The 14,245-nt window shown below is 40.9% G+C and overlaps 1 protein-coding gene across 6 annotated transcripts in view; it reads right to left on the bottom strand.

The window, feature by feature from the left end:
- Positions 1-14,245, bottom strand: part of triob (trio Rho guanine nucleotide exchange factor b) — a 128,765-nt gene that overhangs the window by 52,057 nt on the left and 62,463 nt on the right. For 5 of the 6 annotated variants that reach the window (XM_074654237.1, XM_074654232.1, XM_074654235.1 and 2 more), the window contains 7 exons: positions 9,622-9,813; positions 7,850-7,981; positions 7,112-7,342; positions 5,607-5,729; positions 5,107-5,298; positions 2,041-2,210; positions 1,467-1,641 (listed from right to left, as the gene is read on the bottom strand). In XM_074654237.1, the coding sequence (XP_074510338.1) occupies positions 1,467-1,641; positions 2,041-2,210; positions 5,107-5,298; positions 5,607-5,729; positions 7,112-7,342; positions 7,850-7,981; positions 9,622-9,813 (1,215 nt within the window). The remainder of the gene's footprint in view (positions 1-1,466; positions 1,642-2,040; positions 2,211-5,106; positions 5,299-5,606; positions 5,730-7,111; positions 7,343-7,849; positions 7,982-9,621; positions 9,814-14,245) is intronic. The other variant, XM_074654233.1, reaches the window with a different exon arrangement.

The following is a 14,245-nucleotide window of genomic DNA, read 5'->3' as shown; positions in this document are numbered from 1 at the left end:
AGATCCATCCATCCATCTGCAACCCGTTAGGGGTCGCGGGGGGGCTGGAGCCAATCCCAGCCTCCCTTTACTTACACTATCCTCATGAATAAAAACAAACCCTGTATTTCTGCTATGAGCCTTTTCTTCCAGAGTGACTGAGTGTAATTCATCTGTCAACATAACAAATCTGATATGACAGCCATGCCAAACATCACGAGTAACATAAAAAAAAATATATTCTAAAAGAGCAGTTATCATATCTGAGCACCAGCTGAGAAAAGCATTCACTCTCTCAGTGGGACGTTAAGGAATTAGCGGATACAATGCAGTCGATTGCTGGTTGGGGAGGGGGAAACGAAATTAGAATGAGTCAGTGGATGAGATGCGTCAAGTGGAACTAAATACTTTTTTTAATGTAGCACATGTGAGAGTATCGCTGTGAATTCAACCGAGCTTTGAAGCAGCAGGAATCCTCACTACGGGACTGAACCTCCCTTTCACTGTGTAACGGTCCATCAGCTCAGAGTCACAGTCATTTGGGATTTCCAGTGTGTCCCATGCTACATGTAACTGATCTTTTTGCATTTAAAAGGAACTGTATTTAACTTTTTACACACATAAATAATTTTTCATTGCCAGTGTGTGAACAGGTTGTAACCTAACCTAAAAATGAGACCTTCTGCAACTTTCTGGGTTTCCTCTATCAGCCTATAGACTGCTTTTAATGTGAAGAACCCAGGCCGTTTATACTGGGAAAATACAACGGATGTGACGTCATGCGCGCTCGCGAGTGCCTTTATTTTCAGCTCCGCTTACAGGGCTGACAGTGTGCAACCATAGCTAACTTTTGGTTAGAAATGGAGTCCATTAACGCCAACAAACGACCAGCCCCCACCACAACTCAGACTCCAACACAAACTCCACGGAAGCACAAAAACAACAAGGTTATATCTGGTGAAGCCGGTCTTGCAAAACAGGAATGTGACCGATGTCGGGAAAAAACTAGGATCAACATTGGCCGGGCCTTCGATTCATGGTGGGACCTTCGTTTACGAGCATAAGCGTGCAGAACAGGACGCTGACTGTCGTTGACTTACCAACCACAGGTGTCACTGTTAACAAGCAATTTCTGATTTTTACATACAGTCCCTTTAAGAAAAAACAACAACTAAGCCAATAAGACAAAAAAACAAATGGTGATATATTCATTCCCTTTTTCTCAACTTCAAATTCTCTTCAATTTTCATTCCACTTCCACTCTTTGTCTTAATTTCTTATATTGCTTTACACAATTATTTTCCCTTATTATATAAATATTATACGTGCAAGTCCATACGCTTCATCCACTATCCCTCTGCAACCCTCAAACCCCATCTCCTACTCCTCTTCTCCATCTGCTCACTCTCACTTTTGCCTGAACATTGCAGAATAAAGCAAAAATAAATATGCATCATGCACCACGCCTCCATCTCCCGCCTACTCACGTCAATGGCGTCCCTCTCAAAGATGCGGAGCTGGAGGAAGAGCTCCAGTTTGATCTTCCTTTCTTGGAACAGCTCCTCCATCTGGCCCTGGGCCTCGTCCAGCTGCTGCAGCACACTCTCGATGTGGGCCATGGAGCTGTTGTGGGGGGTCTTGTTGCTTGAGATGGCCGAGTCTCTGTGGAGAGAGGTCAGATTTAGAATTTAGAGATACAATGCATTTGTTTCTGTGGAGGCATCCCTTTTTTTTATATCATTTCTCCTCTCCTTTGCTCAGTTTACTTAGTCTGTTAAAGGAAATCTCTTCTTGATTTCTTCTTAGCTATTTATTTTCCTTTCCCTTCACTACCACATGATTGTCTAATGATCACACACAAAATGTCAAATCAGGCCTTGGGCTTTGCATTTCTTAGTTTTGGTATTCACTAAGTTGTTATTTTCAGTGATGCAGGAATGTTGTTGTAATGTTCCCCCTAAACTATTCTGGATTAAACTTGTGTTAAGAGAGTGTGTTTGTACGCGCATGAGTGTGGCTTACATGTCACCACATGCAGACATTAGTGTAGCATGTTGTCACCTGAGCTGTTGAATGAGGTCCTCTCCCTCCTTGATGACATTGACAGTAGCCTGCAGGGTGGTCTGCTGCTGCTGGCCGAAACGCTTGATCAGGTCCTGCACCGCTTCCACCGACTCCGCATAAACATCATCCAGCAGCTCCTTCTGAAGCTCCTCCAACCACGTCCACAGCTAACAGTGAGTGACAGAAAAGGCAAGCCAGTTAAAATACAGCATCATGTAGCGTACACCTCCAGGGAAAGAGAAAAAAAAAACAGGAAGCGAACTGAACAGTCCTGTTGTGAACGGAGAACACATGCTGAAGGGGTGGGGTGGGGCACATACACAGAGCGCTGTGAGTTTACCACAGATGCAGGAATCAATAGACGAGCTACCAAACAGACACACAGAAGATGGGAGAGAGAAAATGAAACCCGAGCAGTTCTGCTCAAAGCTGGTGTTTTGTGAATGGTCATCTTTGTAACAGATTAGCCATCTGGGTGAATTGGCTCAGTGTACTAAAGCCCTGGCACACCACCCAGGCTGCAGGAGAGAGACCCTGGCACCCACGGTTTGTCTAACACCCACACTGCCTACTCAAAAACATCTTTTGGTTTTGTTACCATCATCCACTTAGTAACATACATTATGTCACGTTATACCTGACATCTATATAGACATAGACACTGTTGTTTGGCAACCAAATACATACAAATAACTGAGTGAGATGACTGAGTGGTACAAACAAAAAATGTTTTTGGTATTAAATAGGAATGCACCAATCTAACTTCTTCAATCCCAATCCCATATCCGATACCAGTGTTTAATTAATAAGCTGTATGCCTCACTGTGTGGAAGTGACTGGGATTATTCCTTTATGTGTAAGGCAACAAATAGATACAAATTTAGTGAATTGTTATTTATTATTAGAATGATAAATTGTACACCAACAATTTGGCATAAAAAATCTTCAAAATTCAGGTGTAAACTTTTTTAATGCAGGAACAAATTGGTCAAAACTTAAGCAGGTATTAAAAATCCAGTATATAATGTATATAGTATATAAACATAGAATTGAATTTAATAGATCGGCCCCATTATCACCGATATCCAATCCAGCTATTTGAGTCAGTATCGGCCCGATATCCAATCCGGTACCGGTGCATCCCTAGTGTTAAAGCCTAGTGGCGGTTTATTTTAGATCAGGCTAGACTAGACTAGCATTGTCAGTGTTTGGTGGAAGTATACACTCAATACAAAATATGAGGGACATTTTTCTAATAGTGAGGCATAGAAACCTTTTGGGCATCCCAGTAGTCCCTTTTTGTCACTAATGTAGATTTATTAACAATATTAGAAATGACTACAAGATAATGTCTTTTGGAGTGACTTCCTCTGTGTACTTCGTGAATATCAGTGCAGATGAATCCCCTCTCTTGCAATGTAGTTCATGCTCCATCTCCACAGTCACTGTTTGTTGCCTTTCAACATGCTGGACTGCATCCAAAGGCTTCTACAGAACTAGAAGAGGTGATGGGCAGGAGAGTTGGAAACATTCACGCAGGCACACGCACACACACGGGAGGACATGCACGTACAGAAACACACACACACACACACACACACACACACCCGAAGGCTCACACACACACACACACACACACACACACACACACACACACAGTAACCTGCACTAGTGTGAGCTGACAGATGGGAGGAAGGAGATTAGTCCATATGGACATTAAAGACTAGCTTCATTAATAACACCACGGCTCTGACTGTCTCTATGAGTCTGTGTAAACAGGATGTAGTGTTAACAAATGCAGAGCACAGTGCTATGACAGCGTGGAGAGGTTCATTTTGACAGTCAAAGATGTGCAGTGTGTGACTTTCAACACTGTGAGAGGAATTAACGGAGTGGTGCAGTGATTAGCAGCGCAGCTACACAGCATGTACAGATTACTGCCCTGTCATGTGGGGCTTGTGTGTTCTTCATTTATTTCGTTTTTTTTAAGGAATAAGGTAAATAATAATAAGGGAAATTAGAGGCACGATTGTCATCATCACAGTGAAGGAGAAGGCAGATTGAGGCAGATTGCCTTTAATTTGTGTAAACACTAGTGCACTTCAGAAGGAAGGCTAAGCACAGATGTTCCACAGGGAGAACATAATGACTTGAAGGAACACACACACAAACACACATTTCATTCTCACTATGAAGGCAATAACTTAAAAAGTAAATTAATTTTTAGTGCAGATGTATAAAGAACTTTTGGTCATAAGTCTTAAAGTGTGTGATATATTTATATAAGCAGCACTATTTGTATGTGTTGACATAAGCTGCAATAACAATAGAAGACAGCTAGCAATTGTGGCAAAATTATAATGACAAATGCAAAAATAAATTGTGATCAATACTGCAAATTTGATGGCATTTCAGCTATAGCTACAGGAATACGATGAATTAATTGTGGACGTGACTTTCTGTGTTAAAGTCCTAACATAGATGGTAGTGGCTAATTGCTAGAATTAATATCCCAATGTGATGATTTTGACACAGATCTTGATGCAGATTAAACATTTATAAGTATCTTTTATTATCAAAATAACAAATTTAAAGGGTTGTGCCCTGGTGAAGGTATGCACTCTCTGGGGGCGTTTTAGTTAATCATCCTTTATTTCAAAGTGATAGCTGCCTGCAACTGCAACTCTGATTGTACAGGTTACTTGTGTACAAAATATACAAAGCAAAAATTACCCTTATATTGCCATTGTCATTGTTAAACCTGATATAAAATGGTGACCATTATAGAGGAGTTTCCCATCGTTTTGCCGTATTACCATGGAGTGTGAGAGGCAACAGCAAAAAATGACTACATGAGTCAGTTGTATATATATTTTTACTGTCATTCCTGCATACGATACGAAGCTGGAGTGTGATCAATAAATGGATAAGCCTCTACCTTCTCTGCTTCTGTCCTCGTAAAGTATTAGTAGCATAAGCTTTAGCTTTGGGCAAAACAGAGGAGTCAAATCGATGAGGTAAATAGGGCTCATTAGGGGTGAGGAGAGGAGAGAAAATACACACCTCTTTGACGTGCGTGTGGAAGGCAACAGACATATCCAGCAGGACTTTACGCTGCTCGACGCGTCGCACAAAGTCCTGGATGCGATCTTCTAGCTGGTGGGCAGCCTGGTAGATTTCCTCTGGGTCACATTCTCCGGTCTGGGCCAGCTGCTCTGCTGCCTCTAGCAGCTTGTCAGCATTGGTGTAGGTGTTCTGAAACATTAACATTCAGTGTATTTAAAATGAGAGTACAGTATCTCAGACACCTGACTGTTACGGCAAACTGCTCTTCAGTCTCTAAGAGCTGTGCTGTAATTTTGTTATTTTTATTCTATGAAAATACAGCAACGTCAAATCTAGATCATTTTATTCAGCATCTCTGTCCTCTTAAATATGACGTTACTTGACAATTGTTAAGTTTCAGACATGCAGGCTTTTTCATAAAAATTTGCATTTGATGCCTCTAGGAAAAAGTATGTCACAAGATGAAGATTCGCTTTTTCTTTGGACTAAAAACTCACCTGTGCAACCTCTTCAAAGTCTTCATGTCTCTTCTGCAGAGCCCTGGCTCTGTGTAAAGACTTCCCAACACCAGTGTGTTTGCTGAGGAAGGCCTCGCCATGGTTTTCTATCCAGTCCAGCACCTTGAAACACACGCACACACAAATACAGAACATGCACGCAGTTTAAATATGCACAACTACAGTATACTGAGGGTGCGGTATACTTTTCCGAGCAGTAGGGGGTGCAATTGACTGGCGTGACTGTATTCACATCACATTAACATTAGTGTAGTCAATAGATGTCATCTCTCTCCAGCTCGCCCCTCATCCCCCTTTCTTTACTCTTTCTCCTCCAAATGCAGTCTGTCACGTTTAAATTACAAGTGTGGACAATTAGGTTTTGCCTAATAGGAAATCCAGAGCAGTGCAAAGTGTCAACATTTCCACTGTGGATGAGATTAGCTATAAATCTTTGTACATAATTACCTTATTATCTATTAAACAGATGGCTATACTTCATCTCTTTCTATGTGGGGTAATGAAAGGGATTTTCATGATGCGTTCAAGGTCTCTGTGAGAATATTTTTGACGGGACAAACGCATTTGAGCACGTGCGCAATGCCCTCGACACTTTATGTGACAGTAAATTGCATCACCATGGAAACCACTACCAAGAGAAAAGGGTGACGAAAGAGTGGATGGAAGAGGGGAAAGACAGAAGCGCAGCGATACAGCAAGATGGAGAAAGAGAGAGAGAGAGAGAGAGAGAGAGAAGGGGGCAGAGAGGCAGAGAGGAGTTCATGCCCAAAGGGTAGAAATACAGAGATGACACTATACACCAACTCAGGAGTTTTGATCTAAGAGCTCTGCCAACCATTTAGTCACACAGAGAGATAGAAAATCTCCCTCTGAAAACCCAGGAGGAAGTGAGAAAAAAGGCTTTGAAGAAGCCGGAGCTGATTATATTGGCCTTTATCTTAATATCACACAGTCAACAAACATTTCTTGGACCTTTATAACCATTCAAAAACAGTAAGACAGCGACACTTAACGTGTGTGTCGCTATCCAATTAGCCTAATGTCTGAACAGTTTCTTATTTTTTATTTATTCACTATTGATACAGTATACACGTGTACTGTTGCTAGTAAACATGTCTTGTTACAGCAATACCAGCTGTACTCAACTACTGAAAAACACAAAGGTTAGTTTTAGTAAAACTGCCACGTAATGACAAGCCTTGTGACAAACTCAATCAGTTAAAATGTTTGGAAGGATATGTGTTTACATTGATAGTGCTTTACATTACTTAACGGGCTAGCTATGGACAGCTTTAATGGGCAGGGTAGTTAATCGAAACAGAGGGACAAGATGAGACAGCACTTTCTCCAGTCTCTTTACTGTAGCCTCTGTACAAGCATGTGTGTGTGTGCATGTCTGCCCATGTGTGCACAACAAAACCCGCTGAAGCCAAGAGAGCTGCAGGTCTCGTAGTCGTCTCCGCATGTCGATATGCGTCTCTTACTTGCTGTACATCCTGCTGAAAGACGCACAGCTGCAGCCGTTGGTGCAGGCGGACTTTGCGATGCTGCCAGATGTTTTCCAGCTGCCTCTGGTGATGCAGCACCTCGTGGATGATGTCTAGGACGTGGTGCACGGCCTTGGAGTAGTTAGCCGATGCCATCAATGAATCAGCACTTCCTGGGGTCAAAGGTCGCTGTAGTTTGTCCAAAAGAGACTTCCCATCCTGGCTCACCTGTAAAAGGTGACGTGTATTTTAACATGATACAAAAAAAATCCTCAAGCATGTGACTCATTACTGTCAGCTTGAGTAAACTTTCAGAAAAACACATTTTCACATTTTCTTTATTTTCCCAAACATCTCTTAAAAAGGGCTATAACCTCTGTTTTTATATATATTTTAACGCCATGTATATCTTTGTATTGTATGTAGTGTTGTTTTATATTATTTACCTAGAAACAATGAATCTGCCCCTTTGGGATTGTTTTCCCTTTCCCTATACATCAATTTCCAATGTTAGTTTTATATGTTTTTTTAGATTTTAAATTGTGTAAATAAATAAAACTGAAACTCAAACGGATGGATCAGTGAGAGAGTTATTCTGGAGTTTGTACTGTATTGTAACAAAGGCGGGTGAGTATATTTTGAATACATGATTTGGATAATTATCGGTCCCGGAACTACAAAATACATATTTGCATGTACGTTTGTGTTTTGTGTGGGTGGGTGTGTGATACTGACTTCAGAGTATGCGGTTGTGATGTGCTCATATAGTCCCTGGTGATGGTGGATTGTGTCTTCCAGATCCTGGAGTTCAGAGGGCAGCTCTCCTTCACCACATGCCTTACACCAGGGCTCCACTTTACTCATGTACTGGGGAGTAAACACACCATATAAACATTGTATAGCACACACCTACATACATATACTGTATATATAGGCATACAGTAACATAAAGACTTAAGCATTCTATCATGTATGTTATTATCTCATACCACAAGCCAGTTCAATTTTTGATTTACCTGTTCTCAAACTTTACCTATCTCTGTTGAAACTGTTATTGTACAACATACGACATTACACACTACTGCACACTATTCGGTATGTAAAATGCAGTATCCACTGTGTATGCAATGATGGGGCTTTTATATACAAGCAGTAGTGACCCTCAACAAAACCACAGCAACTTTGTCATTTAGTTGACATTATAAAATTGACATTATAATGACATTATTGAATTTACAGGTCAGAATTTGAAATTCTTATCAAGCCTCTATTTTTCCTTCTGATGTGTCCAGTGATCAGGTTGTTTCTATGAGATAACTAAGATAATGAAAATAAGTATGAAACAGTTTTGATATTGTGTTGACAACTGACTCCATATTTAATATCTCCATTCAAATAGTATGTATGCTTGTAGTTTTCCACATACTAACAATGCCCATTACTAACGCAGTTCATGCTATTAGTATGTACTGTATGCAGAGTTCAGACACAGTTTTGCTCCCCATTGAACACCATAAGCCAATAAAAACAAAGACTCCGCATCAGGATAGCGAATGATCGGCCGTCAGCTAAACCAGCTCTACATAAAGGTTTGGCATCCCAACTGTTATGGTTGGAAACAGGAAGGCTGACAAGGATAGAGAATGAGAGAGATTGAAGTAAGAGAGAGGGAAAGTTCGACAGAGAAAAAAAGCAACAGCAGAGCAGAGAGAAAGCTTTGATAAAATAATTATTAAAGCGTTATTATTCTGTTTTAGGAAGGGGAGAATGGAAAAGTGTATGGGTCTGTTTGAAAATGCATACTAACATACTATCAGACTGTCCGATGGCAGACTGCGAGGCAGACGGTTTAAATAATTAACCGCTGGATAAAATGATTACGAATGATGGTCATGAAACCAAACAGCATCATGTCTGTAACGCTGCTCTGTCCATTAATATCGACATCAAAATATCAATAGTCTACAAGGAAGTCTTGAGCATTAAAGACTGTACAGAAAAGAGGCCACTCAGCAAACAATAGGTGTCAACAACTAACTAATGCATTGTTACTGCAACCGTAAGCAATACAATGGAAAGCGGTATTGATCATTTAAATGGTCCTTTAGGTCTATTAGGCATAAAGCAACCATAGTGCTTGTAAATTGTAGTGGAGCCAAATATTTCTTTTCCTACTTCTGTTTCTCTTTAAATGTACTTTTCTTCAAAAGTATATAAACTAGCATGGATACTAAACTATTCAGTAAAGCACAAAGGCCTCTAACATTCTGTAATAAATCTAATATGCTCCCGTCTACCTCTTATGTGCTGTATGCATGTAAACACTAAAAAAAATGCGTTCAGCCAAAAGTGTTTGCATGTGTGCAAGATGATTATATGTGGATATGCAGATGTGTTTCTGTGCATATTGTTAAACAAAGAATACACAGTTACTGTAACACATGCATGGAAGTGATTTGTGTGCCTGTACTTGATTTTCAGTGTCTTTCAGTGTTGCGTGTCCGTACCTGGTCTGCTTTCTGGTGGAAGCTGGCCGACATCTCCAGCAGGGTGCTGCGTTCGTCCAGTGCTGCTGCGAAGGCCTTCCACTCCTGCTCCAGCTGTCCTGAGATCTGCTGGATCTGCTGGGAGGCGTAGTGGCCTGACTCCAGGAGCCGGTTCCCGACTGACATGATCCGATTGATGTTAACGTACACATTCTGCGTTCAAAGCAGAGAGGTAGAGAAGCAAGAAGGCGCAGATTAAAATACAAAATCAATTGGTTTTAATTCAATAAAATACTGGATATAATTTGTTATTTAATTAGATGGGCAGACAGATTAATGCGTGTTGTTACAAACAATCTGCAGTGGTTTACATCTAAAGACATCTGACCTGAGGCACCACTGACTCATATAATCAATGTTTTTCTGTGTAATGTTAATATTTGGGCATTCTGCCCAGGTAAATTAACAGACTGACAGTTAAAGTATTGTTGCGTTTTCATTTTGGGGGCCCCGGTGCCATGGTGCATGAAGCTGAAACTAGCTAGATTGGCAGTATTTCTGCAAAGCAATCAAAGTGTGTTTGTGAAATATAGTAGCCACAATCACATTAACATACACAGTGAGTCATATATATCAGAGAGAATAGAAGTCAATACATGCACCCTCGTCATAAACCCCCCCCCCCCCACACACACACACCCATGTGGACATTAAAACATCATTCACTTGGGAGCCATACCCCATGTGAATAATGAAAAGAAACTCATTTGCCTCTTATCTTTCAGTCTTTTTTTAATATATGGGCTCCAAGCTGTTTTGTGTAGATAGGCACGGATCAGCAAACGCTAATTAACAACTGTGTTAACAGCCTGTTATTATTCTATTCAATTACTGCTCCTGGAGCCTATTATGGCTCTTAGTTTGTTTGTTTCAATCACAACGGGGAGGACAGATGAACCAAACACCAGCTACAGCCCCTCAGACAGAGACAAATTATGAGTTTTCATCAAAGTTGCAGACACCGTACTGGTGTTTTGTTTAACCTATAAGGCTTTGAGATGATTTCTGATGACCTCTTTTTTTCCCCCCCTGAAATTAGGGTTTATAAATGGTTTTGAATAGCTTTCATTTTACTTGTAGGAGTTTTTGCATGCAAACCTAGTTAAGCCATTCCCCACCGTCCAAAATCCAGGAAAATCTTGCCACTGGGACATAAAAGCACTAGATTAAGTGTGATGTTGGCTCGAGGATAATAGAGACAGTGGTGTGCTAAGTATGGCTCACGTGAGAAATAAAGGGAGTCCAACTGCGCTTGAGTACAAAGCAGTAGGTAAGTTGTTAATACACAAAAGAACAGTGGTGCACAGTAGAACTACTGTAATCCTACTATACATTTTACAAAGACACAAATATAACAGGAAAATGATCTCTAAGCTAATATAGATCTTATGGGGTATTAAGGAACTATGGTGATTTTTGGAAAGGACAAATGCCGAAAAAGACCTCAAGGAGAGCTCACTTCCAGCCATAAGCACACATGCATGTACATACACACATACAGAGGACGAGGGGACTGGGGTAGAAAGGGAGAACAGAGTTCCAGAGTCACAACCAATAAAGCCTGAAGGCCTTCGAGCCATCTGTAGGACATTATGAATTAGATTAAATAACAGAGGCTGGCTGGACTACTCGAACACACTGGGTGGTAAAGCCTTAATGCCAAACTGATGGAAGGATGGGGGGAGGGCAGAGATAGGGGGAAGGTATTCCTAACTCAAACCTGATGAGGGTATGGGGCAAGTGAAAGAGTGTGTGTGAGAGAGAGAGAGAGAGAGAGAGAGGGAAGGAGATGGGAGGAAAGGAGAACAACACTTTTGACCCAGAGATTAATTCGTCCACAGAGTAGGAAAACAAATAAGGCCACAGAATTTGCTTTGCGAATGAACTACAGAACAAGATGAACAACTGTCCACAAAAGCAGAACATACAACCTGTTTTGCATATGGATGGCGATGGAAAGACCCAGGCTGGTCCCAAATCCCTCTGTATGTGTTACCTAGTGCTCTGTATTTACTTCGAGACATGAGTGTCTAAATTCTAGATCTGTCCCAAATACCATTTTTCACAGTCTTTGTTGTGGCTGCTCTTCCTTTTCTTTGTGGTACTTCCCATCACATTCCGCCTAAACCTGCATAACTTGTGACTTTGCGGAGACCTGCAATTTTCTCCGTTGGGCATAGAGTAGCAAAGACGGTGAAATGTTAACCTGCACTTGAACCACGTGTGCGCAGCTTGACCGCAAACACAGGAGGAGCGCTGTGATGACGGCCTTCCCTGCTTTCTTCACAGCCACTAGATAAAAGACAGATTTTAAAAAAAGCGTCTGTCCTGCATTGGTTTGACTTTTGAAAACTAGAGTCAATGAAAATGTTGGACATCGTCTCAATATGTGCAACGTGGGAAACGGGATAAAAATGCCATGCAGTCCCTCGTAACGTGGGACACCTGGTCACCCTCTTTGGCAACTGTGTACACACAATTCTCAGCAGTGCAGCTTCCACATTATTCTGTGCATTCTGTAACTTTTGTGCAGAGAAGATAACATTCAGAGGTGTTGTTCAGATTGTTTACCGTTGCCAGCTACCAAATAACATTGGCGACTTATTTTGAATCAATTTATATGCAGAACAGGTTCTACTATATGATAGTAGGTATTATTTTAATTAAATACAGGCAAATATACTTAACGTTGCCTTTTAGTTCATTGTTTACCATTTACAATGTGTGAGACAGACAACTGCTTCTTTATGAAGTCGGGGTAGATGATTCACAAGTAGGAACTCTCACTTTTAGTGGCGCTCCATTGAACTTTTTCTCGTAGGAGGTCGGGATTTTTTGTCGTGAACGCAGCATCCGCCTTGGTACACGGGACGCCTGCTCTACCAGGTGAGATACCGGGCTGCCACAAGGTTTTGAACTTAAGTTTGACACTAAGCTTTTGCCAGATCCGTCTATTTGTAAAGTCCAAAAAGTCCAATTCTCTTGCTTAACAAGGACAAGCCACCCAAACAATGTAAACCACAGCTTTGAATAAATGCCACTGCTCACTGGTAGCATTCATATCTCAGAACATCTAGTTCTAATACACCAATACTATACAAATTAAAGGCAAATTATCTCCATGCCCTCAGGAATGTTCCGGTGTTTTCCCTTTCTTTCTACTTAACATGTTGGCGTGCTAAAATTATCATTTGTTTCGCTTGAATAACCTGTATGTGCACAAATGTAGCATTTTTGTTTTTGTGATCTATTACAATTTGCTACTGAAATTGCCCAGTTCCCCCACAACGATCATTTAAGTTTCATGATTTCTTTTGTAGGTTTTATATAATAGTTCTATAAGTCATTATAACAACACCTGCCAGGGACTTCAGCCTTTAGAGATCATAATGAAGCCTTCTATTTACATCATTGCCAGGAGTTGAATCTGCATCTCTATTTTGTCCCCTAGTGATCTGGTCTTTTTAAGATTTAATGTCTGGTTACATATGCAAGATGTAAGAGAGCTTCTGCCTTAGGCGGGTGACTATTCTGTCCGATACTTCCAATGAACCAAATTTAAGATTGGTATCATGAAGTCCCTCCCACGAAAAATATCATTGGCATCAACAGCATGGAATACCATGCATACATAACACACAGTCACAAATGGATAGAGACACAATCCAACAATGGAGGGGCCTGTAGCAGCAGACGGTGATGATCATGAATACATGACAATGGATGCCGAAAATTGGTCGGAACATGACGACACTTATGAAAACGGAGATACCCCTGGTCTTAGTTCAAGAGGAGAAGCGGATTCAAGCGAGCGCGAATCAGGCCCCGATTCAAGAGGACAGAAGAAAGAAGAGTTGGAAATAGAGAAAGCTGCAACTCCCGATTCAAGAGGGCAGAAGAAAGAAGAGTTGAAAATAAGGAAAGTTGCAACTCCCGATTCAAGAGGGCAGAAGAAAGAAGAGTTGAAAATAAGGAAAGTTGCAACTCCCGATTCAAGAGGACAGAAGGAAGAAAAGTTGAAAATAGAGAGTGTTGCAGCTGACAGACCACTGGTAAACACCCAAAACCCAACCACCGCACAGCCTCCCATCCTTCCACCCAACAGATACATCACTATCCAACGTCCTCGAATGAACTCAAACGGAGCAAAAGAAACACCCCAATTAGGTAAGTTACATACTCAAATCCAAATAATATAAATACAAAAATTGCAGACATACAAAACACAAGCATTTCACACTAGAATATAACAATAACGTTATATTATCTTCTGATTAGTTTTCCTCAGGCGTGTTACAGTGTATCTGGTATTGCTGTGTTTTCTGTTACTCGGAGGGCTGTTCCTTCTGACCATCTGGCGTGAGTCTGAACTTTCTTTTATGAAATCACAACCTTTAAGATGCAGCATATGTTTCCCCAGAAGTAAAAAAGAAGTACTGTACTGCATGCATTTTACACTGTATTAATGTATAGCACTGGTAATCTTGTAATGTCTATTGAAATAAAAACCCTTTAACACCCAGCCACCTTTCGGGGTAGATTCACCTAATTTATGACAAATGGATCATTTTTATTCAATAGACTC

This window comes from Sebastes fasciatus, chromosome 12 (genome assembly GCF_043250625.1).
Source record: "Sebastes fasciatus isolate fSebFas1 chromosome 12, fSebFas1.pri, whole genome shotgun sequence".
Classification (NCBI taxonomy): Eukaryota; Metazoa; Chordata; class Actinopteri; order Perciformes; family Sebastidae; genus Sebastes; species Sebastes fasciatus.
Note: the sequence above shows the minus strand (reverse complement) of the source record. Positions and strands in the feature narration are given on the sequence as shown.